Below are 26324 nucleotides of genomic sequence, written 5' to 3' on the forward strand. Positions count from 1 at the left end.
CCCACCCTATCCCTATAACTCTACATTTCCCATGGCCAATCCACATAGCCTGCACAGTATGAGTAATTTAGCATGGCTATCCACATAACCTGCACATCTTTGAACTGTGGGAGGAAATCAGAGCACCCAGAGGAAATCCATACAGATACAGGGAGGATGTGCAAATGCCACATAGACATTTGTCCAAGGGTGGAATTCAACTTGGGTCCCTGACACTGAGGCAGCAGTGCAAATTCCTGATGAAGGGCTTATGCCCAAAACGTTGATTCTCCTGCTCCAAAAGACGCTGCCTGACCAGCTGTGCTTTGCCAGCACTATACCCGTGACTCTGAGCACCGGTATCTACAGTCCTCACTTCCTCCTCTGCAGCAGTGCAAACCACTGAGCCACTGTGCTGCCCCATATGCTCTATGGATCCCTCCTGATCTGCAGGATCACTGCATTATGATTGTTATTGGGATGTATACTCTAGTTGATTCAGCACAATAATCCATGCTTTTAAAAATAACTACTTATCCAAAAAGAAGTTAGGAACTTGGTGAAAATAGAGCACTAACATAAAATGTTGGCAAGTTCTTTTGCATTAAGAATAGATTTGGTATATTTTGTTTGGTAGCAAAAGGGCTAAGTGTTAAATTACTGTTGGTAATATCAATAGAACAACACTATATGAACATGAGCAACATCCCTCTGTACATTTTAATGGAAATGTTAATACATTTAAAAGGTAAGTTAACTACATTTAAAAGTTAATTGCTGAAACTGAAATAGAGAAATATTTTGTGATGTGACCACCTCTTTCGTAGATGTTTTCTAGGCATAACCATGAATGCCCTCCAGAACCTGGATTTGAATGCAAACCTCCTCCATGACCATGTTAATCTGTATGATTATGTTCATCCACATTCTGATGAGCTTTTGCAATTTTACATTACTGTATATCAATTTAGGAAATTTCAAATTCAGTGTATTGTCCTGTAGTATTGCCTACAATTTGGTACAGATTGGCATTAGATGCCAAATTCATTCGAAGAACATGTGCGTGTTAAGTGAGACAAGAAATAAAATTAAATCATCAACTCCTAAAAATCTGGCTGCTCAAAATTGGATTTCTGTATAGATTCAGTGACACATGACAATGAGGAATTAGACAGAAAATGCAGCAAGACTTGCACAACCACAGGCCAAGCTATAATACACAATACTTAAAATAACTTCTGCTGCAGAAGAAAATTAAAAGAAATACTGCTTGCAGAAGATATAAACATGTATGGCAGGACATAGTGAGCGGAAGCTGGGAGCTGGACAGACGTGCTGAAGGCTTGAAACTCATTTTGAAACCAGGCTCAAGCACATGATTCCTGAAGGTTTTCATCATTGACGATTTATTGGCTGAACATTGCAGAACTGTGAAATCAACTGCAAGGTTGTCTTCCAACTCAAAAGTAACGCTTTCTGGAAATACTAAGTCTTCAAAATATGAAAAGATGCATGGATTTTTATGTAACTGTACATGATACATATCCTTTGATTGAGAATCAACCAGAAATTTATCTTCTTAAATTGTCATGGGAAGACATGGTGGCTTAGGGTTAGCACTGCTGCCTCACAGTGCCAGGAACCAATGTTCGATTCCAGCCTCGATTGACTGTACATTTGTACATTCTTTCCGTGTCTGCATGGGTTTCCCCTGGGTCCTTCGGTTTCCTCCCACAGTCTAATGATGTGCTAAATTGCAAGATAGGGTCCAGGGATGTGCAGACTAGGTGGATTAGCCATGGGAAATGCAAGGTAATAAGGTAGAAGGTGTGAGTCTGGATGGGATGCTCTTCAGAGGGGCAGTGTGCAATTGATGGGATTCTTCAGGGATTCTATGATTCTATCATGTCAACATACAGTTACAATAATTCCAATCAGGAGTCTATTCTAAATTCACAGGATACAAATCACACAATGCACAATTGGCTAATATTGCATCTGTTTCTTCCAGAACCCTGTATCAACCCAGGGCAGCACAGTGGTTAGCACTGCTGCCTCACAGCACCAGAGACCCGGGTTCAATTCCCATCTCAGGCGACTGACTGTGTGGAATTTACACATTCTCCCCGTGTCTGTGTGGGTGTGCTCCAGTTTCCTCCTACAGTCCAAAAATGTGCAAGTTAGGTGAATTGGCCATGTTAAATTGCCCGTAGTGTTAGGTGAAGGGGTAAATGTAGGAGGGTGGGTGCGCTTCAACGGATAAGTGTGCATTTGTTGGGCTGAAGGGCCTGTTTCCACACTGTAAGTAATCTAATCTAAATTCCAATAAGATATATTATAAAAACTATATCTTATATTTAGACAATTTGTTCAACTTTGTACAAGGTTTCAAGACTCTTCTTAAGATCATTTCAGACAAACTCTGATATCAAGCCACAAATGAAGACTGGTCAAAGAAGTAGGATTTCAGGAACGTCTAAGGGAGGGAAGACAGGTTGAGAGTTGGGAAGACAGGTTGAGACTTGGAAAGGTACTCAGAAGGAAATTACAGAGTTTAATACTGATGGCTTTCACAACTGGGATAAAGGAAATTTGCCTTGTGCAAGAGGTCAGAAGAATAAAATGTTCTAGGATGGTTAGAAGACATAGAATTGACCTAGGGAGAGATTTGAAAGCTAGAATAAGAATGTTTACTTTGAGACATTGCTGGCAAGCCAATGGACTGAGGATATACTGATACAAGTAAAAAGCTTTTTTTACTTAAATTGGCTTATGCTGTCAAGCTAAGGTTATCAAAACCACATTTCAAAACCATGAAGATAAAATTTAAAAATTAATGTCAACTTTTCCTCTTTTATATCTCAAACATATTTTAGTTTTAAAATATTGAAACAGGATGCCAGAAATTACTACTGGCAAAATGTTTAACATACTCTCTTCTTCACAACTTCTATTGGAGATATGGATTGATTTAAAGTAAATTTATTAACATCTTCTTTAAAGCAAATGTTTTTAAATTAATGGCCTAGTGGAATTATCACTGGACTGTCAATCCAGAGACCCAAGTAAATTTCTGGGAACTTGGGTTTGAACCCCACCACAGGAGATGTTAGAATTTAAATTGAAAACAAAACAAAAATTGGAATTAAGAGCGAGGACCATGAAACCATTGTCGAAACCATTGGAAAAACCCATCTTCTTCACTAATGTCCTTCAGGGAAGGAAACAGCCATCCTAACCTGGTCTGGACTACAATATGACTCCAGATCCTCAGCAATGTCATTGATTCTTAACTGCCCTCTGGGATGGGCAATAAATGCTGGCCTGGACAGCGATGCCCTCATCCCATGAATGAATAATAAGAACAGCAGTAAACATCCACTATTGAATGCACCAGCATGCATTCACACTTCTCACCATCAATAACTTTTAGAATGTATTCTGTTTTGATCCTGTCAAAAGAGGATTTGTTTAATCTTTTGGAAGTAAGATTATGTACCATAGTAATTTTAAAGAAGTGCATGGAAATGTGTTTTGTACAATAGACAACAGGAGTTGAGTGGTCCAAGCTGTCTCTGGCCTAAGGACTCTAAATGATTATACACTGACCGTTTATTAATATTGCTCTTCTCTCTCTCCTCCTGTACCCTCTCCTATCAAGGATTTTCACTGCTCTAACATGAATTCATGCAAACTTCCATGCAGCAACTGGAATGCTCAAGAACACCAATTAACATATTCATACCAAGGAATCTTTTCATCATCTCAGAAAGTACTTGGAGCAAACCTCGAAGAAAATGAACCATTTTCAGGCAGTAGCACTGAAGGCTTTTTGGTGAAGCACTTTTTTTCAAATGGACACGAATGCAAATTAAAACACTATATTGCATATAATATGAAAGTGTTGCATAGTAAACATTTTAATAAGGCTTCTAGGAAAAGTAATTACTTACAAATATGAGTGAGATGGGAGTGTTTACTTTTCACTGCAGAGTCAGGTTATTCTTGACAGCAGTCTGGAGAGAGTTGAAATCCAAGGGGAGCAGAACACAGCGGGACCATGAGTAGAGCAGGAACAACAGGGAAGTGTAACACGGTGAAAACAAAAACATGCAGCGAGCGAGAGCGTGGAGAAAACAGGAATCTGGAGAGGGCACTGGAGGAGCAGGGGGAGAACTGGAGTATGAGTGGAACAAGCACAGATTTAAATCACCAGGGGAGCAGGAGAAATGAAGCAAGAACAGAAAATGCCAAGAGCAGAGCACAGAGTTATGAAGAGCCCAAAATCAAGAGAGAAGAAGATTGCAAAGTGTGGGTCCAGAACACACTTCAGGCTGCTAATTAATTGTTTACCCTGGACCTGGATTGCTGGATGTAGTCATCCATGTTACCCATCTGTTGACAGGCCCTCGTGTTGTGAACCCCTGGTAGGTCTGCAGACCCCAGGTATCAAACCGATCACAACTTGAGCAGCAGCTGAGCGCGGCCGAGTAAACTGGCCTTGAGCAAAATTATATACTTATAAAAATTCAATCTTTCAGTTTTGTTTCATTTTTAATTTCCCAAAGGACACTCACTAAATAAACACTTGTAATTGGAACTGCCAGATATCAAATTTTTTTAAATCATTATTGTCACCATTCCAAGCATGACCAGCAATAGAAGAAAACAATGTATAAAGTTGACTGGCCTGTAATTCCGCACTCCATAACTGATCCGGTTGTTCATGATACCTAGTTTCACATTCCCATTTAATCCATGAGATAGCCTCTTGGTCCACCTCCTGCTTGGTACAGATTCATGATCTAGTGGAAGAGCTGATTGTAAAATGCTGACTCATTGGTTGAGGAGCTCACTATCATTTCAAAATGCTAATGGTCAACTTTGCTAGGATTTTCCGGTTTTGTCTTCAAACATTGATCTACTATTTGCAAGACACATAACCTCCAAGTCTCTCTGGTACCTGAGTGGTCACTTTATTGCTGTTGGAAGCATCATTTCCTGGTTAAGCAATACTCCATATCCCCCAAGCCACCCTGGCTTGAAGTTGCCAGCCATTCAGAGGCTGGCAGTATTAAGGCTGAAGCTGTTGCTATTGCCAGGATACCAACATTGCCAACCTTCCAAGTGGGGGAGCAGAGGCAAGATGTACTATGAGAACTGTTTGGAAAGGATTTCTGGGGTTTGTGGTCAGAGGTCAGATTGTTAGCCCCCTGAGAGCCACTATCTTCTCTAGTGCTTCGGTCTTGCACAAATTAGTGCCATTCAAGGGACTTGCCTGATCTCTGATCCACCTCAAATTGACATATTTTCTGCACAAGTTAATCAAATGATTACTTGGGTAGGCCAGCTCTTTCTCATCTCACTTGCAGCCTATGCAGTCTGAGGTACCTTAGTTGGTACTAATTGACCTTAATCAGATGTAATTGGAGACAAGTTGGGAAAGTCAATGCTGAGCCTCCATAGGCAGACTTTAATTTCTAAGGGAAGATTATTTCCCTTGGACCAACTCACCTGATTATTGTTCCTTCCTGATCCTTGCTGCTTCTCAGAAGGGAACATTTCTGCCACATGCATCAGAATTAGAATAATTAGCAATGAGACTTTGAAGTGTCACACTGATGAAATAAAGAGTGCACTTTTGAATTTGGAACTGAGGAACATGAATTGGACCGGAAACTTTACCTTGTAATTAACACATGCTATAACACCAAGCTAATGCTGTTCTTATGGGGAATAGTTCATGCAATAAATTTCAAAGACCTGACAATTTCTGCAACATATTTATGTCTATTTACCCTATCCATGCTCCTTATGATTTTATAAACTTCTATACGGTCACCCCTCAGCCTCCGATGCTCCAGGGAAAACAGCCCCAGTCTTTATAACCTCTCCCTATAACTCAAACCCTCCAACCCTGGCAACATTCTTGTAAATCTTTTTAAAACAAGATATTTCTGTTTGTTTTCATGAATTTATTGTGAAAAGATGCTGAGACACTATTCAGAGAGTATTAAGGAATTGTTCCAATGTTTTAGCTAATATTTCTATTTCAAGCAACACAGCCAAGAAAATAAATAGACTTATGATTGATCACAATGTTGTTTCCAGGAACTTGCACTGTGCAAAATGACTGCTACGTTTGTCTACATAATAAGTCAATTCAAAGTCAATTTTTAAAATACATTTACAAGATGTGCGTATTTATTGTCCACTCCTAATTGCCCAGAGGGGAGTTAAAAATCAATCACATTACTGTGGGTCTGGAGTCACATGTAGGCCAGCAGTTTCCTTCCCTAAAGGACATTAGTGAACCAGATGGATTTTCCCTGCAATTGAAAACAGTTCATGGTTATAATTAGACTCTTAGTTTCAGATTTGTTATTTAATCCAAATTTCACCATTCGTCATGGCAGGATTTGAACCCAAGTCCCAGGACATTACCTAAATTTGCTGGATTAATAATCGAGCTAATAATAACATTAGGCTATCATCTCCCCAGGTTATGTATATGAAGCATTTTACTTATTCCTGAAAGGTGTGATCATGCAGATGGATAAGAGTCTTGCAAAGATATGTACTTGTGAATAATGAAAGTGCATGAAAATTAATCAGAGTTCAGTTCAGTTATGTTGCAATCAGTTTTGACATAACAATATGCGACTTTGTTTTATTTGAGCATCAAGTGACCTTCCTTCCTGGCAGCTTGTGGAAAAGCCAACCGCGTACAAGTTATAATAATAGAGAAATAATTGAGTGGAGGAAGTGTTTATGTGTTGATGGATTGTTCTCTAACCCATAAAACTCTGGGTATCCTATTATATTTCCAGCCTTCTGGCTTTTAGATAGGTTACTGTCCAGTGTTAACAAATAAAACAAGATCATTTCCAACCTATACAACAGAAACAACTTACACTTCCATAACATTCCTCACACAAAACAATATTTCACAAGGCTTTTTGAAATACGATCATAAAAAGATCAAGATACAAGAGGTATCTGAAGGTTAAATTACCATTGAATTGACCACTATTGAGAGTGTATAATTACAGAAAGGATGGGCAGAAGTATGGATAGAAGAGAACCACTCTAGGGAGTTATAAAAGAAGCTTGATATCAATGAGGTTACAGAAAGGTTCCGGAAACCATAACTTCTAAAGTCGTGTTGATGTTTGCAACTAATTCTGTCAGCCATAATTTGAATTCTTTTTTCCAATTCCGCTTTTTTTTTGTGAATTAACATTTGAATTTGAAGGACAAATTGTGTTTCAGATATTTAATATTTTGCTCCTGTACCGTGAAATCTCTATTTAACCTCCTCTGCTTAATGTAAAATTAAATAAATAAAATTGTTCTCCTTATCTTGCAAAAAAAATCTATGTTTGGAAGCAGAATGATGTTCTAAGGTGCAGGAATGTAGTATCTGTAATGGTTACAGCCCCCTTTGTTGTCTATTATCCTAATTGCACTAATGGAAGGTTAAATATATATTAGAGTCAACCATGAAGGCATTATTACTGTGTGTTGACTTTTCAAAAAGGCAATTGAACACGCACCACTTAGTACTCATGTTGCAAGTGCCTTTTTTGGGCACTGTCACTTCTGACAAGCTGATAAGATGCTTCTGCAATCTGCCAGAGATGCTTCGCCAACTCAAACAGCTGGCAGGACATTATAGTACCTTTAAAATGTCCTACAATCAGCTAAATGCACATCGTAGAAATGTTATTGAATTACAAGAAGCCATGAAATAAAACATGCTAACAAAATAGCACAAATTTCATCACACGATACACTCATACTTTGGTATGACTTACATGGTGCAAACATCAATTTCACTTTCGAGCACTTGATGCAGTCAAGGGATCTCACAGCCCAGGTGAAACACTGAACAATGAGCAGAGTCAACAAATATAGTCATTCTCTGCTCCAAATTTGTACAGTAATGAATTTTATATTCCTTATTATAATACTGTCTCTAGAGACAGAATTACAATGTCCAAGCATCACTCGAGGCACGAAAAGCTATTATCTAAGGGGGAACAAAACTCAACGATAATGGTAATCTGCAAAGCTCACTCCTGACAATACTGGTGGATGGGAAGTACTAATAGCACTCAGATCAACCAAGCTTACTAGATAGGGGAAATGGCATACCCTGGTTCCCAAGTTAGGTATATCCCATCCAAATCATTCACAGAAAATTTCATATTATAATTTTCAATATACTTAGCCTGATGTTGAGAAAGTTGCGTCGCCTGAAAGGAAAGGTTTCTTTCTGACAAATCTGTTGCTCAAGTTTGCTGTCAGTTCTTGGAATCTGTTGTACAAAGTGTGCCTTTTTGCAGCAAAGACTTCAGATCACTCAACAGTTGCCACTGGAAGCAAATTTACAACTTTGATGGAAATGTAATGCAAGAGGCAGGAACTGTTTGAGTATCAGGTGTGATATTACTTGAACTTACTTTTGTACCAGTTTCTGGAATACAATGCTTCAGCAGTACACTGCATGTGCACCACAGATTGAATATGATAAATTTCTTGGAAAGTTTTTGTGTAACTTTAGCACAAAAGCTGAAGGAAAGTATGCCTGCAACTGATTTACCCCAACTTCACACTGAAACATCACTTTATGACTTTCTTCCAATTTGTCTATTCATGTTGGAAGAGGCTCAAAGGGTTGCTTAATCCTGTTTCTAGCCCTGATCCTGTGAGTGTTGACTGCAGTTATTACACCTTGAATATCATTTGTCAGAATCTATAGTGTATACGTCGCATAATTCATCTACAGACAATGTCAGAACAACTTGTGCACATGAGAGACAATAACGCAGTATGCAGTCAATGAGTGCGAAGTGATAGGATTGAGCTGGCTCTACTTTAACAAAGTGTTAATGCTGTGGTTACTACAGCCATCAATCACCTAGTCCACAGCTGCCATTACTAATCTCCAGCTCTATCAGCTCTTAATTATCTAGCTGGCACTCAGCTCTCCCCTTCTGACAATCTCTTCACTCATTTCAATCTCTGCATGAAATATAGGTTATCTCAACAGTACTAGTGTATATGTGCATGGGTTGCATTTTTCACAAGTGATTAAAGGACAGAACTCACTAGTACTGCAGGCATGAATGAATAATGATAGCAGCTTTCCAAATAAAGGATTTGTGTTATGGCTGCATATTTTGCTGCAATATTCTATTTACTAAGTGGCCATAGTCCAGAATGGGCATTGTGCCATAATTTTGGTCATGATTGATAAATAATTAGTCACATATGCGAATAGTGCCTTTCTTTGCAGTTAATGAGCACTATCCTAACCACTTACAGAAATGGCAAATAGCAACATATTGTGAAACTGGAGATCTAGCTTGAAAAGTATTCATATGCTTCTGTCCCTTGGACTGTGGTAGTTACAAAGAAAAGAAAAATGACAAATAGATAACATCATTGTCAGGTATAACAAAGTATGTTATGTCTGAAATATAAATGAACACAATTCAGAATAGCAAAATAAATCTCAAAAGTAATCCACATATAACTTCTTTTAAACTATATTTCTGCCTATTTATATTTCCATTATCCAAATGTGTATTCAGTGAGCCTTAGTAGAGAAGAGGATTTATTGTGCAGATGGTATGATTTCTTAAATAAGGTGATGGCTTATCCTTTGCATTTTTATCATTTCTCCAATATGGACAGAGCATGTGACTGAGTTTATTGTACTCTGCTTACTGTTCCTGGCTGTCTTCAGTTGGATTGAGTTGACCAAATTGGTTTGGGATAGAATTAGTTGGACTGAATTTGTTGCTGCGTGATGCCCATTCTCCATTAGTCAGAGACTTCTACAATCACATGAATAAAGACTGCTCCTCAAAATGGTTTAGTACCCAATGTGAAGATCTCAGTGAAAGCTGCAATCCACAAAAAGGGTTATTGTTCAATTAAATAATGTTCCATTTAGGTGGTGGGAAAAAAAATCTATAAAGTACGGTATAATAAAGCTCAATAACTATGGGCTTGAAATTTTAGTGATTACATTGGCTACGTTTTATGTTGTGATCTGTTCATTTAAATGTGCTATTCTTTATTTGAAATTATTTGAAATTCCAGGATTGAACTAATCACAAATTTCCTTGAGAAACAGAAAGGGAAAAACAATTGACCTTTTCACATTTCAATTTTTTTGAGATCCGTATACAATAGCAACATGATGATTGCAATTATTTCCAAATTTAAAAAGTAATATCCTCCACACATTACAGATTAACCATTACAATTGCATCTCAATTCCCATTAGCCACAAAGAAAATTGAAGTCTAATTATTGCAAAATTAATTACTTCCACTGATGGCATTGGATTTGCTCTTACATGTTTGGAACCTTTCTTCCCTTACATTTTAAAGGGTTTGATTTATATAGTAGGGTTTGATGGGCATAGATCACCATTTAGGATTTCAGCAATGGGACCATTTTTCAGTAAGTACCAGGAGGGTGTTGGACTATCAAAGCATCAGAATTACCACCAATTCTGAACTTATATACAATGTCCACAGAAATATACTTGCAGTCAGAGTCATTAGATTGCATTCAAAAGTGGCAGCTTGTACACTCAAACAGGCCAAAATTATGTATCAAACCAGACCAATTATAGCTCCCTGACCATTGGTTCAAATACCCAAGGGGTTCCTATCTGCATTGCTCAGTCACCCTATCTAAACTAGCTATCAGGAAAAGCACAATCATGTTACTTTTAACAGATCGATCACCTTTCAAGAGCAGCCCATAGCCATTATTGCATTATTGTTTTATTGGGAAAGATTTGATTATTTTTGTGGTGAATTTTCCTGCAGCTTTGCTCACACCTAGAAAACACTTGCTGTGAAATTCTCCATTCAACTCCATAGCCACTAGAAATGTTCAGACTACAGAACAAATGCAACGTCCACAGCAATATAGAATAATTCAATAATTTAGTGGCTCTTCTCGTTTTAATTAACTTTTTAAAAAAGATATTGTTGCAGTTATATGCTGGCACAATGACATCCCTGTGTGCGTTTCACAAAATGGCATTTGAGTCAAAACATCCACATTCCATCATTATTTTATCCAGTCAACGTATCCTCTAAGTTTTATGTTGGTACACTTTAAATTGATAGAGTGGAATACATTTTAAAGCGCGAATGTATTTGGAAGATGCATTCACCTCCCCTTGAAACTTGTCAACTTTAAAAACCAGACTTTGCAGTGGAAATGTCCACTATACAGATTTAATACCAAAAATACTCAATGAGATAATTTAATAATAAATTATTGTGGAGAAATATTATCATCTCCAAAGAAAAGCTGAATTAAATTGGAACGTGAGGGGGTTGCGGGGAGAATTCGGTCAGCAATGAAAGCTTTAACTTGAGGCCAGGTCGTAGCCAGAAACAGTAGATTCCAATATTTCAGACTAATTAATTGATGTTTGAATTTTGCCTTGGCATTCATCTTGCTGATTTTAACACCAATGAACGCCCTTAAGACTACAATCGGCACTTGGATATTTCTTTACGAGTCCTGACAGATATCAGCACTACATTCTGCACTCACACTAATAGACTGTGAGCATATATACATCAGTTAGCATGAGTTATAGCTGTACAAATGATTGGTTTCTCATTTCGAATGATTGCCATTGATATCCTAACAATAGTAAACACTGGGTTCAAGTTAGCTGTATGAAACAAACTTTCAAAGGAAAACTTAGCGAAAATCTTTTATTGTTTTGAAAAAAAAAACAAGCAAAAGGGTAGTTGAAATGGTGTGGATTTTTATTCCATTTACAGAAATGGTCTCGTGGCCCATTAACCGACAAAGTGTCGTTGCTATTCGTTGTTAATGCATGATAAAGAAACCCGAATTCTATACTTCTCATTTGGAAATGGCAATGGAAAGTTAGCTGCAGTTACCCTAGTAATCTCGATAATGGGGATTCTCGGCGTCTCGACTCTGTTAATCTCAGTGATCAATTGGATTCTTTGTATCCAGCTGAAAAGATATCTTCATACTCCACTAAACTAAACATTCCATTTCAAAATAAGATGATTACCATTTCTACCGGCACATTTTCATTTCTTTTTCTGTAGAAAGAGTAATCTGTTTACTAAGTCATGCCGGCGTATACACAGTAAATGGAGAAAAAAGCTTGGAGGCGAAAATAAAACGGGTTTGAGTGTCACAGGGAGAATCGAGTAGAAACTCACTAGGAACAAAACGTCAATTAAGACCTTTCTGACATTGTTGCAGAACATGAAAGGCGCCGACAACATTCATAGGATTGTGTGCAAAGGTTAACAAGGTCGCTATGCATTTGTCCTTCCACTAACATGATGTTGGATGCGGGGTTGGAGACACTCCACGTCTCGCCTATTGCTCCCTGGTGTCTCTCTCCTCCCTCTGCACCCCTGGGCTGTATTCTCCAGAGCTATGACCATCCCCTTTCACAGAGGGCTGTCAGCTCCGATACACTGCAGTATTCCAGCCAACACAGGAAACCCCTCTCTCACACACACACACACACAAAACCCTCACAGTCGCCGCTTTGTCGATTATATTGCTCTTGCATCCACTTAGCATTTAAATGTCTGTTGCGTCTGCCTCTTTCAGTGTGTGAGGCTGTTTAAACAGTGCTTTGATCAGCACGACCAGCTCAGACGTTGGAACTAAACCCGAGCCTTATATATACACACGCGCGCGGATTTATCGCTTTCTTCAGACCAACGGGCAAAGAGGACCCTCCCAGGTCAGTTTCCCCTATCGTTGGGAAGGCGTGAGATCGGAGTTCTATCAGAGATTTCCTCCCCAGAATTAGAATAACCACCGGCCCAGCACAAAACTAGCCACCTACTTTACCCACACGGCGGCCACTCTAACTGAGTAAACCGTCCGCTCATCTCTTGTGGGAACACGAATCCCACGAACAAAAAGGTAGCACAGGGCCGGCGGATGCGAAATGCGATTGGGAAGTGTCGTCTTCTGAAGGCTCCGACACCCACCCCCTCGGCGCTGCCTCATTAAGCTTGGTCCAAAACAATTCAATTGCTTCCTCAGCCGAAGGAATCGCCCCATCTCCTCATCCAGTTTCTGTTGCTTGCAGCCACTAAATTGGCCCAATGGAAAGTGACAGACGGCTTGCTCGAAGCAATTTAAAATTAAGCTGCAAACCGAGTACTGGGTCCAACACTGAGAGAGAGAGAGAGAGGCAGCTGACCGCCTCTACATGTGGACCCCACATTTCAAAATTAAACGATTTATTTGGAAATAGGCAGAAACAGAGCTTCGCGTGTCCCTTTCTCTCTCATTCTCACATCAAGTAATATTCGTGCAATGTTCAAACAGGAAATCGTGATATTTTAAACGGGGGAACTGGCAAAAAGTTTCAACCTTGTTATCGTAACGCTGGCTGACAGAACATCACTTTAAAAGGTGCTGCTGATGGTTTTGGAGTTTTCTAAGAGTGTGTTGTAGATGGGGTCACTGCGAAAACCCCGGCCCATGAGAAACAAGTTCCCAACCATTTTTTAAGATCCGAATCCTGACTGAATTGTGTCCTGCCAAGCTTTTAAAATGGGGAACATATTGACTGCCTTTAAAATAAAGGTGCTTGCTGCAGCGCGTGGAACAACTAGCTGTGTGTCTAATCATTCCTGCTCACTGTTTCATTGAATGCAAACAATGGAAAAGTTGGATTCATTCTATCGCAGGAATGATTTGTGTAAACGTTAAGGACAACAAAATTGCAGCAAAGGGAGTTTTAATTTCTTGACATAATGCTGAGTGTGTGCAGTATGGAACAGTTTTAAAACAAAATGTTTCAGTTTAAAATTGTTTCATATTGAGACCTTAACCCCTTAACTGACATGCATTTGTGTGCATGTTGTTTTCGTCGCTATAATTTTACCTTGTTCCCCAGTCTCCGCCAACTTTATTTATTTAACCTGAGTCAGATTAATACTTCGACCTTCGTTTCAAACTGGACAGGAAAAAAGCCGGAATAAAGTAAGCTTGTTTTAATCTATGAAAGTGAACAAGTTTGCTCCCCTCGATGCCCAGATCCCTCCTTTTCCTCAGGAAAGCTCTGCAGTGACCCACACTGGTCAGATTTCAACTAATTGAATAATTACTTCCCGGCGGGATCTATTCCCTGATTTTACTCGATAATGCTACAAAATAAACACAACAAAGCAGGCCGCCGTATATGGAAGTTTCCATTGCTTTTAAAAGCCAAAATCCAAACCGAAGATGAAATAAATGCTGTAGGTTAGATTAGATTAGATTCCCTACAGTGTGGAAACAGGCCCTTCGGCCCAACAAGTCCTCACCCAAATGTGCATAAATGTGCATTTAAAACTATTTGGAAAACCTGCCTGAATACAGGGAATTAAAAGTAAAACTTTATGCACACAAAACCCTGTAGCACTCGTGCAGGTAAACCACACGGAACCTTCAGCGGATCGGCTATAGTCAGAAAGTTTCCGAAAGGAAACTAAACGTGGAATTTCTAATCAAACGTTTAAGTGGTGGCCATAAGATTTGACGCATGCATCTAACCTTTACCGAATAGCATCAGTGAGCAGTTTCATTCATGTTCACTTACCAAAACAGAAAACTGACTTGATCTTGGAGCAACTCATTTTATTAATTCGCATCATGATTTTTACTATCAGCTCTGGCAACTTTTATCAACTATGAAAAAAATATTTCTCCATAATACTAATTCGTTATCAATGTAATTTCAGTATCGTGAAAACATACCCATGTGCTCACCCTGTACTTTACATTTTGGTTTTATCTAATAATCTGGTATTAGGAATGACATTGCCTTTCCGTCAAATTATTTCCCCCTTCTTTCAACCACAATTTGCCGAGTTTGCCATCCAGTTTCACAAAGTCATATTTAAACACGACTGTCTCCACGCAGCCTATCTCTAAAACTCTTTCTGTCACTACCTAAAGGTAAATCTGTCTGAGTTAAAACGTAATTGTGTTTGAGTTTAAGACCTATCCTTTTTTTTAATCGCCCGGAGTTTGTTCAAGTAAATAAACTGTGAAGATGAATTGGGCTGTAGTCGGACAACTGTCTGTATGTGTATTTTATAAAGTGAGTTTAAACACATTATATGCTATGCAAACTACCCAGGTCTGAAAAATACTTTATTTCTACACCGACTTCACCTTTCCTTAGATAGTTTGCACTTTAGATAATAAAGTCATTTCAAACTCTCGACCTACGCAGACTGGAAAAGGGATTTTAATTAATTTACAGGAAAAGGTTTAAGTTTTTTTTTGAAGTGTCAATGATGCACCGAGGATTTCAGGATCTCATCTCAGCCTGACTGGCCAATTCATTTTGTAGGACTTTTGAATAACAAACGGCAGTTTCAAGCGAGTTAGCCCCGTAAACTGAGCAGCGCACCAGGTGTACACGTTTCTCCCCAACTGATCTCTGCTGCTTTTTACACTTCCGGACGGTACCTTCATTGAGAGAAACAACGGTGCAGAATTGGAAAACTTGCTATGATCGTGCCTTTATTTACGAATACTTGGAAAAAGTGAATCTGTGAAGGATGAAGGGCCATTTAATCTGTCGTGTGAGAATGGGCTTCACAATATAAACACGTTCCAAACAGTACTTACTGACTCAACTCTTTAACATAGCTGAGACTTCTTTTCCTACGCGCCTTTATTAGATGTGGCTGTCATTATAACTCCTGTGTGGATTGATCAACTTGCCGGGCCATGTCTGAATTCTCATAGTAACAGAGGGTAGAAAAGCTTGATTTTAAATAATTCCCTTTATTCCTGCTTTGCTAACCATACAAACTCATATTACTTGAACTTTCTCATTTTAACCCTAACCCTCCAATTGATTTCATTTACTGTTGTTTTACTGCAATAGTACTGATGGTAGCGTTTAAATATCGCAGCGATAACATTATGAGAGCCGTGGCTGAAATTGTTGAATGGACTCGGTTTGATTAATTAAGGTTGCTAAATTGTGCCCTTGACCACCTTAAAAGATGATGGCAGCTCAGCCTCTTGCCGTACAGTACCACCCACTCGATGTGTGCTAGACCGTCTCTAATACTTCAGTGAGGAATAATGTTCAGATCTCTTTTTAATTCTTACCTTCATTTGCAGAATGCCCAATCGATTGTGCCACGCAGATAACACAGCAGAGGATCAGAGAGAGAATGCGGATTTGGAAACCCAAGGCCATTTTGGAGCTGTGATCGGTTGTGAGTGGAGCATATCTCTGTGAAGCATGCCAGCAATGATCTGAGGGAGCTGTGATCGCTGTGGAAGTTACCATGCACAGCTTTCAGGGTGATGTCAAGTTTGACACTACAGATAAGGAGGAGTCAGCACTGCCTTTCTACTGCCAGCAGAGGGCCGCGACTGGGTCCTAGAGACCACACATACATTAATCGCAAACCATCTGGTGAGGATATTTACAAGTTCAGTGGAAACAGACTTTTTTTCCGCCGTCGTAATTTAACCATCCCTAAGCCTTTCACCTTGATTTTTCTTTGTTAATATTTAATGTAATTACAAAGAAAGTTTTTGTTACTGATGCGTGTTGGGGATGGAAGTGGTGGCTTCAGTACACTATAGTGTAAGCCAGAATGTTTATTTACAGCAAAAGCACAATTTTATTCAGTGAACATACTGTTAAACACTTTATTTTCTAGTAAACCATGAATCTCTCCAAATGTAGTTTGGTTATCTCACTCTGCCACCCTGCACCCTTCACCCTTGCATCTTTGCTCTCAATGGGTGCAGATGAGCATATGATCCACTTTCTTCAAAAAGGTGCTATGGTGTAGTGATATATGTCACTGGATCCCACGTTAATGCTGTGGGGACATAGGCTTGAATCCCACCATGCTAGATGGTGAAATTTAAATTCAGTTAAAACTGGAATATAAAAAAAATATTATCCCAGTGGTGACCCATGTAATCACTGTTGATTTTCATTAAATATATGGTTCATTAATATCCTTTAGGGAAGGAGATCTGTCATCTTTATCTGGTTTGGCCTACATGTGACTACAAATCCATAGCAATGTGATTGACTGACTCTTAATTACCCCCAGACAATTAGGATGAGCAATAAATGCTGTGGAACCAGCGATGCCCACATTCTGTGAATGATTTTTTTAAAAAAAATCTTTGACTTATGTAGGCAAATGTAACAGTCATTTTGCTCAAAGCAAGTTTCCAGAATCAATAACAAGTCTATTTATTTTCTTGGTTATGTTGGTTGAAAAATAAGTATTTGCTAAAATAATGGAACAATTCCTTATTCTTCCTTGAATAGTATCATGGAATACTTTTACATTCAATTCACTAGATGAAGGCTCCATATAAACTTTGTACTTCCAAAACATTGTTACTATTTACTTGTTATCTTTTAAGAATCCAAGTTATTCATACTTATCAATGTCCATCTTATTACTTTTTAATTTTGATTTGCTCTGCTGAATATTGATATCTGTCACCTGTAGATAAGTCATTACGATCAATCAATATATTGTCTATTGCATTGAGGATGCAAACATGCATTCTTAGGAGTTTAGGAAATGGTGCTATAGTCAGTCTTAAATTTACACCATTGTCTCTCATTTCCTTTTCCCCCAATCCATCTACTCAAAGTAATAATTAATGGTTAAGCTTGTCATACTGAAATTGGAATCTGAAGCTGATTAAAGCATTTTGCTGCACTTGGTGCTTTAATCAGCTCAGCATCCTCTATTTAGCATTAAACACTAAAACATTCATTAGAATCATGTTAATGCAAATTTAAGCTACTGGCTAACAATAATTATGAATATATATAGTGAAGATATCGAGACTGAATGACAAATCCTAAATTCTGAAAGCAACAAGATTTTTAAAAAATCACAAAACAAAACATTCTGTGGATGATTCCATTTGAAACATGTATATGGGAAACCAAAAGCAACAATATTAAAAGTTGAAATTCAAAAACAATATTCATGATTTAATGATAATGTTAGGTATAATTCCTATATGACCATGGTGAATGATCCACTCTGATATTGCAAAGTTAAACTCATTTAATTGATACTGGATGTTTTTCTATTCTTCAATCCATCACAATACCAGATAGAATAAATTGACCAAAGCCTTAGTTAATCACATCAGAAATAATGGCATGCTACATATATTGTACTACAACAAGTTAAAATACATTTAAACAATTTTAGCTCTTCTGGAAAAAATTCTGTCTGAAATGCAGAAGTACAGGCATTTTGTAACATTTTATCAATAATTAAAATAAATCAGTCTTAAGGAAGTAGATTTTTGTAGGAATATATTAAAAGAGAGTACCAACAAATGATTAGAGTAATTTTTAAACAGCCCAAATATAATGGATGTCAATAACAACATTTTGTTTTGGAACTTTGCCTGTTCTTATTTTCGAGAGTGTCATGTGTTCCACATGGAACTTTTTGTTTGTTGCAATGGACCTGTTGCATTTGAGCTTGCTTTTGAAAAGAGTGTCATATCTGAATGTTATAATGTTTATTTGCAGGAACGTCTTGTTAAACCTTTTTCCAAGTAAAAGTATGAGACATTTCAGTTGTAACCTTTTCCCCACTATACTACCCTGCACCTTTTCACATCCTTGCTCCCAAAGGGTCTAGAAGAATACACGTCTGAGCAAGCAACCCATCATCACCAAATCTGACTGGACCCCATCAAGCATATTGGGATCACTTTTCTCAGCTAAAATTAGCCAGTACTCCAGGATCACACTACCCTTTCTCCTCCTTTTGGCTCTCATTCTAAAAGTCATAGTGAATTGCTTTTTCCTCCCCTGGTGCTGATAATACTCCAGTCAGAAGGATGCTGATAGCTATTTTATGACAACTCCCAAAATTTGCAATCTTCATATGTTTTCTGTAAATGCAGTGCCCAACTTTGGAATGTTGAATTTTGTCCCTTTTAAATAATGACATTTCAAACATTTACAGTGCCAAAATTTGAACAGTTTAATTGAAATAAAGCTATCTAGATGTTGGAATATTAAAATTTGTATTAAATTAAACTCTATGTGACAATAGACAATCGAAAAATTGTCTCTTGTGGAAAAATGACAAAACAACGGCTTGAATTTAATGAAAAATTGAATGCATGCTATGAATCTGTGGCTAGACTCACCTTTTATAAAGGCAAAAGTAAGGACTGCAGATGCTGGAAACCAGAGTTTAGATCAGAGTGGTGCTGGAAAAGCACAGCAGGTCAGGCAGCATCCGAGGAGCAGGTAAATTGACGGACATCATGATGCATATTAAATTCATTGATGTGTGGATGGAAGGGGATAAAGGTAAGGCCTTTGCTGAGGACTGATCGTTTAATGAAGGGCTTTTGCCTGAACTGTCGATTTTCCTGCTTCTCGGATGCTGCCTGACCTGCTGTGCCTTTCCAGCACCACTCTGATTTAAACTCACCTTTTATAAAGTAAGCCTCATTTACAATTGTTTATATCGTTTTCCCACCTTTTGTGTTTTAATATATTCTGTTACAGAAACAATAAAATAATGAATTAAGAAGCCTGAAAAATAGTATTCTGATCATTACAGAATAAAATTATCATGGGATTGACAAGATATACAGAAATTATTTTTCAGTACAAATGTGAAATTAGATGGCTGTTGAGACAATATGCAATTTTACATTTCAGTTACGTTTATTGGGAAGTAATACCTCGCATTGCTTCACCCTTCACCACCTTCTCTAAACTGCTTTTGTTAGCCACAATCAAAATCATGGCATGTTTGAAGTCTGATATTTAAATGCAAGTTTGCATTTTGTGCATACAGTCTCTGTTACTTTGTTTCTCATGATGTTGCTATCTCTTAAGTTTTCTATCTGACAAACAAATTGTGAGCAATTTTGGGCCCCATACTCAGGAAAGATGTACTGGCTCTGGAGACCGTTCCGAGGAGGTTCACAAGAATGATCCCAGGTATAAAAGGTTTAACATACGAAGAATGCTTAAGGACTCTGGGACTGTACTCAATGGTGCTTTGAAGGAGGAGGGGGGATCTGATTGAAACTTACAGAATACTGAACGGCCTGGACAAGGTGGACATTGAGAAAAGGTTTCCATTAGCAGGAGAGACGAGGACCCAAGGGCATAGCCTTAGAGTAAAGGGAAGACTTTTGGAACAGAGATAAGGAGAAACTTCTTTAGCCAGAGAGTGGTGATTCTGTGGAATTCATTGCCACAGAAGGCTGTGGAGGCCAGGACATTGAGTACACTTAAAACAGAGATAGATCAAAGGTTACAGGGAGAAAGGTTTTTCAACCTAATTTTCCCATTTTCAGCCATGATTGAATGGCAGAGCAAACTCAATGGGCCGAATGCCCTAATTCCTGCTCCTATGTCTTATGGTTTTATCCCATTTGCACATTTGATGTTCTCTCTTTCACATAAAGTAAAATACTTTTATTTTTGAAGATCATCCTTCAGCTGGAGGAAGAGTAGCCTAGGCCACAGATGTCATCATTAAACATAAGGACTTGTATGTCAAGCGTGTGGTGCTGGAAAAGCACAGCAGGTCAGGCAGCATGGAAGGAGCAGGAGCATCAATGTTTTGGGCTAAAGCCCTTCATTAGGAATTCATAAGGGCATACATACCATGTGATGCATAGTTCATTATGTCCATCTGTGTGCTTGCGTCCTGATGTGAAATAGTATTGTAATATAAGCATATGGGCACTCAGAACTTGCTGGATAGCTGTATCAGACCTGTTAGCAAATACTTAATGTTTGAGCACCACCAAGATAAAAGCACCAAGAAAATCTGGTTCTGCAAAGTTTTTTATTAGAAATTGTCTCTGTTTGGTTTCCAGAAATGAAGCTACTTTATATATTAAGCAACATCAGTTGGAATGGATGGATGAGGGGGAATATTGCATCTGCCACTGATATTCAACAAAATGGTGGAAAACTTATAAGTATGAAAAACTGTGAGCAGAAAACAACCTTTCTTGTCCGCTGGTTTAATCTTTTAACATTTTCATAACTATACATTGGAATAGGTTCTCTAATATACCCATCGTTAAAGGATAGTTTGAAAATAATTGTCCCATTTCAGTCAAGAAACTCTACATTTTAAAGAAATCTTTTGATGGAACGTTTCAACAGGAGGAATTCAGGTCTCTAACTCTCTCTTTATCGTAACCTGATATCTTTCTTTATTCTCAATCTTTCCACAGAACAAACCCATTTGATAAAAGCGAGGGACGTTGTTTGTTTTGTCTAATGTTTGTTAATATTTCATTACATATAAGTACTATTGTAATATTTTTAATGTAAAAGCTTTCCTTTCCTCACCACAATTATCTGTCAGAAATATAAATTGTATATGAATAACATAACATCTGTTTTGAATTGTTGACAATGTTTATTTGAATAATTGTGTTATTGCATTAAATGAACAAGTGAAGATTTTCTTTCAGATTCCGTTTTTATGCATAGCATTGGAATCTAATTCATCAAAACCATAACTTGCTTATTATTTCTTTTCATTTTAAATTTGAGCTTTCCATGTAGTCTTGCACAAATGTTTTTGCAACAAACTTTAAACTATGACAATAATGTCAAGAGTATTGTGAGCTTGATTCTCAGGTCCTGTTCAATCCTACATCAAAATGTTAATGTGGCACTCTAAACAGATCTGACAAAAGAATAATGTTGTGAGGCACTTGCATATAAATATTTAGCAAATTCTTAATAATTTGTTTTCACCATTTTAAAAGAGACATTAATCTATTGAGTTTTAAATAGGTGACTATCTGTGGTAGGCAACAAAAGAATAAAATTTAAATTGAATAACTTCAAGCAGCAGACTTTCAAATAAGTTCTGATGAAGGGCGGATATCCATCTGAAAAGTTATTGCTTGGTGGAATGTTATTGGGGTCTGAACAATGTGGGATATGGCGTGACATGTAACAGAATCAGACCGAGACGTCTAATAGAGGTCCACCTCATTATTTGGGAGCAACGTGTGCCATCTTTTATGTTTTTCATAAGTGGCATGACAAATTTTGTGCTAGGCATCAGGGAGTTATCAATTAAGGGAGATTGTTACTTATTAAATGCCTTTTTAACAGACCTATACACCTTTTAATCAGTTGCCCATTCTGCTACACTCACCAAACAAGCTTGATATCTAGAAAATTCCATTTGAATATAAGAGCGGGTATGTGGGAAGTTCAGCTCGCTGCTTGCTCTGAACAATCTTCATGTTGGAGATTGCTAACATGTCAGGGCATACTCCATGGCCTCCAGCCAAATGCACTCCATATCCCCAGACACTGACATCCATAATGTGTCAATGTCTAATAACCCATAACCCATAAGCATCCTTTAAACTTCAATTCTGCACAGTCAACTATCATTGTAATGCTACTGCAAGGACATTTACCAGTTCATGGATTTGACCTGGCTATATCATCATGTTCTTTGCTCATTTTCAGAGTGGTCACTCACCCCAAGCCTACTTGGATTCTCACTCTAACCCTGTCTAGAATTGCCTTGCCTTTTTGCATTTTGTCCCCTTCAATTAACATTCAGGCTCATTTCATTTGTCTTGCATTTCTGTTTATTACAGACACAAAGGAACAACATGTGTCTTAGTTTTCAATATGCTTCAGTCATTGCGTATATGAGTAGGAAGGGTTTAGAGCGATATTGGCAAAAAGCTGGCAAATGGGACTAGATTAATTTAGGATATCTAGATGGCATGGATGAATTGGGCCGAAGGGTCTATTTCTATACTGTATAATTCTATGGCTGTAAGTCAAGGGCAACCCCATAGCACTCCGGGTCTTTGACACCGTTGGTCAGACACAGAGGGTGATCAGAGTCTAGATACTCTCCATGTAAGGGTTAAGAAGCTGAATGTCAGGCAACTGTATACCTATATTGTCTTTCTGCCCTATTGTGGACTGCTTTCATCCTGAAATGAGAGAGACACAGTGGAGATGAAAGTGGATGGCACAGCAGTTACTTTTGGTATAGATGGCAACCAAGTGAGTAGGCAGCACAGGAGGAATGCAGATTTATTACTGTTGGGGGTGGGTGAGAGCAAGTAAGGGGAGAGGTTGTAGTGTGCGTGAGAGTGATAGTGCATGAGCCTTTGTGGGATGTGTGCACAGAAGCAGAAATAGAGTGAATGTGTGGCATTGGAGAGAAGATGGTGTCACAGTAGCCGAGTAGATCATTGACCTTCTTTCTACATTGCTGGGCATTTCTCCTGATGGCTGAGACTGCTTTAACCTCGCTTGGACCAGCCTGCTGTAGTCCAATGTCATGGCCTCCACTCATGGTCCAAGGGGAAGAGTAAGTCCCACGTCTGCATCCCATTCAACAGGATTTCCTGGTCTCTGGCTGCAGAATGGGACATCTGTCTGCTATTTCCAGTGCAACTGTACAAGGCAGCTCCATAATGAGTGACTTTGCTTACACAGTTTCACAATGAGATTTTGAAGCTGGTGCAGACACAAAGGATGCCAGGGAATTCTGGGATATCTATTAAGTGTTGTTTGGGAATGGCATATGGTAATATGGAGCCTGAAGTGAACGTGAGAGATGCCATAGGGGTGGTCAGTATTTAATGCAGAAACTTTGATAGGATATGGTGAGAACCTGCTAAAGAATGCAATAATCAACTCTCCAAAAACCTTGACATAATGCCGACTTAGCCAAAAAAAACAACAAAAAAATCCTCTCCATAAGTGTTACCTGATCTAATGACTGTTTTCAGTATTCTCTGTTTTGAGATATTTTTTTCTCCTCTAACTTGTCTGGCTTAAAAATTATAATCTTGCAAATGCTAAAATTGTAGTTCCTATTAGAGGGTTTTCATGTGTTGCTTTGAACTCATATATTAGCTATCCAGTAAATATTGTTCTTTGGAAATTGGGGTGTAAAGAATTTACTTGTTGGAGTTTTGCCTTTCAGTTAATTTGGGTTATATCTGACCCTGGAGGTAAAGTTATTAACAGTGAATGAAAAATGCTGGAAATATTCCATTGAGTAACACTCATGGCTTGTTGAGTATAATTCTTACTCAAATAAAAGGCTCAGTAGTTATTTGTTATAAATAGAGACATACAGTATGGAATCAGACCCTTCAGTCCAACCTGTCCATGCCGACCAGATATCCCAACCCAATCTAGTCTCACCTGCCAGCACCCGGCCCATAGCCCTCCAAACCCTTCCTATTCAGACACCCATCCAAATGCCTCTTCAATGTTGCAATTGTACCAGCTTCCACCACTTCCTCTGACAGCTCATTCCATACAAGTACCACCCTCTGTGTGCAAAAGTTGCCCCTTAAGTCTCTTTTATACCTTTCTCCTCTCACCCTAAACCTATGCCCTCTAGTTCTGGACTCCCTGACTCCAGGGAAAGGACTTTGCCTATTTACCATATCCATGCCCCTCATAATTTTGTAAACCTCTATAAGGTCACCCCTCAGCCTCCGAAGCTCCAGGGAAAACAGCCCTAGCCTATTCAGCCTCTCCCTATAGTTCACATCCTCCAACCCTGGCAACATCCTTGTAAATCTTTTCTGAACCCTTTCGAGTTTCACAACATCTTTCCGATAGGAAGTAAACCAGAATTGCAAGTCCTTTCTCTGTAAAGGTTGTGCCCTTCACAGTACCTCCTTATTGGACCAATGAATCTCGGATATGTTCTGTCAGTTCACTCAGGAGACCAGTTTGCTTGATTCAAAATAATTTTCGGCTTTAGATTCTATATGTAAGTTCAAAAATAATTAAGAAATTTTTACAGAATCAAACTGATTCAATCTCTATTGAAAAAATTAACTTGGTCTTCCTATTCCAATTTAACTTTTAGGTATTGTTCATACCCATTCACTTAACTTAGAGGTTTTGGGCCATTTTTCAAATTGTTGTTGAAGTTAATGGTGGATATCATAGGTTTAAAATAAAACATATTTTATTTCAAGAAGTTGACATATGCCTCAGGGATTCTGGAGATAACTGTGGCAATGAAAAGAGAAGCCTTGGCAGGAAATATTTTGGTTCCAATTGGATAAGTGAAGGTGGAATCAGACAAGGACAATCTTACTCAGCTGGCCAACAGAAAGGAGATTTGGAAAAGGGTAATGCAGTTAACTTTATCCAATACTGCAGATTGGTTAACAAGGAAAAGGAGGATAGTGCATAATGGGCACAATCATAGAGAATGACATTTGTGAGCAAGGTTATAGTGGCAGAAACATATTGTGTAGATTCACAAATGGTGTGGCAAGAACAATGGGCATTGATTTCGGGGGAAGCAACATGTTTGAGGATACTGGATATGAAAGGGAAATTTGAAGTGGGATTATTATTTTCAAAGGACAGAGTTGTCAAGAATAGGCTTTTAGAGAAGCAATTATGATGGTAGATTTGAATGAAACATTTGGGTGTATTGCAAATGAGAGAACCAATTGTAGTATTCAGGTACCTGGCTGAAGCATGCTTCAGCAAATGCAGCAAGTTTACTTTTAAAGGTAATAACGATGATTAAGATTGATTCCTCTTCATGACTTTAATACCTAAGAAGTATGTGAAGAAAGCAAGAATATGGCATTAAGATAGAGGATCAGCAATATTAATGTTGAATGGCAGAGCAGGCTTGAAGGGCTGAATGGCCTACTCCCACACCCAAGCTCAGTCTCTTGCAACTTAATGAATGGGGGTCTATAGTTTGTGGGAAGAGTTTTTTATTCTTCTTTGGGATTTGGATGTCACAGGCTTGGCCAGCATTTATTGCCCATCCATTAATATGACACAATGGTTTACTTGCTCATTCCAGAGGGTAGTTGAGCATTGTTGTTGTGTTACATTTAAGCCAGATCAGAAAAAGTCAGATTTTCTTTATGCAATGATATTAACATTACAGATGGGATTTTATTTTAACAGCAATTGAGGATTAGTTCCAGGTTGCCATTATAAAACTTGCTTTTAGTACCAGATTTTTGAAGTGAATTTAGATTCGACATCAACCATGAAGGGATTTAAGCCAAAAGTATTCCCTATGCTACTAAAATGGTCATCCAATGAAATTATCAATTCATCACCACTTGTTCAAGAGTTCATCCTAATAGACAGCATGAAATCTTTACTTGCAATAGGCCTAACATTTTAAGTTACCAACTAAGGAAGGATGTTGTGAAACTTGAAAGGGTTCAGAAAATATTTGCAAGGATGTTGCCAGGGTTGGAGGATTTTAGTTATAGGGAGA

At 38.3% G+C, this 26324-nt stretch overlaps 1 protein-coding gene across 3 annotated transcripts in view; it reads right to left on the reverse strand.

The window, feature by feature from the left end:
* Positions 1 to 16877, reverse strand: part of epha3 (eph receptor A3) — a 245408-nt gene extending 228531 nt beyond the window's left edge. Inside the window, exon 1 of one of the 3 annotated variants that reach the window (XM_043701197.2) lies at positions 16153 to 16877. In XM_043701197.2, coding sequence (XP_043557132.2) covers positions 16153 to 16336 — 184 coding nt within the window. In that variant the 5' untranslated portion in view covers positions 16337 to 16877. The remainder of the gene's footprint in view (positions 1 to 16152) is intronic. The other 2 variants (XM_043701195.2, XM_043701196.2) reach the window with 2 other exon arrangements.
* Positions 16878 to 26324: the final 9447 nt, after the last annotated feature.

The sequence above is a fragment of the Chiloscyllium plagiosum genome, unplaced genomic scaffold (genome assembly GCF_037043375.1).
Source record: "Chiloscyllium plagiosum isolate Xiang-an unplaced genomic scaffold, Cpla_swu_hap1 HiC_scaffold_12, whole genome shotgun sequence".
NCBI lineage: Eukaryota > Metazoa > Chordata > Chondrichthyes > Orectolobiformes > Hemiscylliidae > Chiloscyllium > Chiloscyllium plagiosum.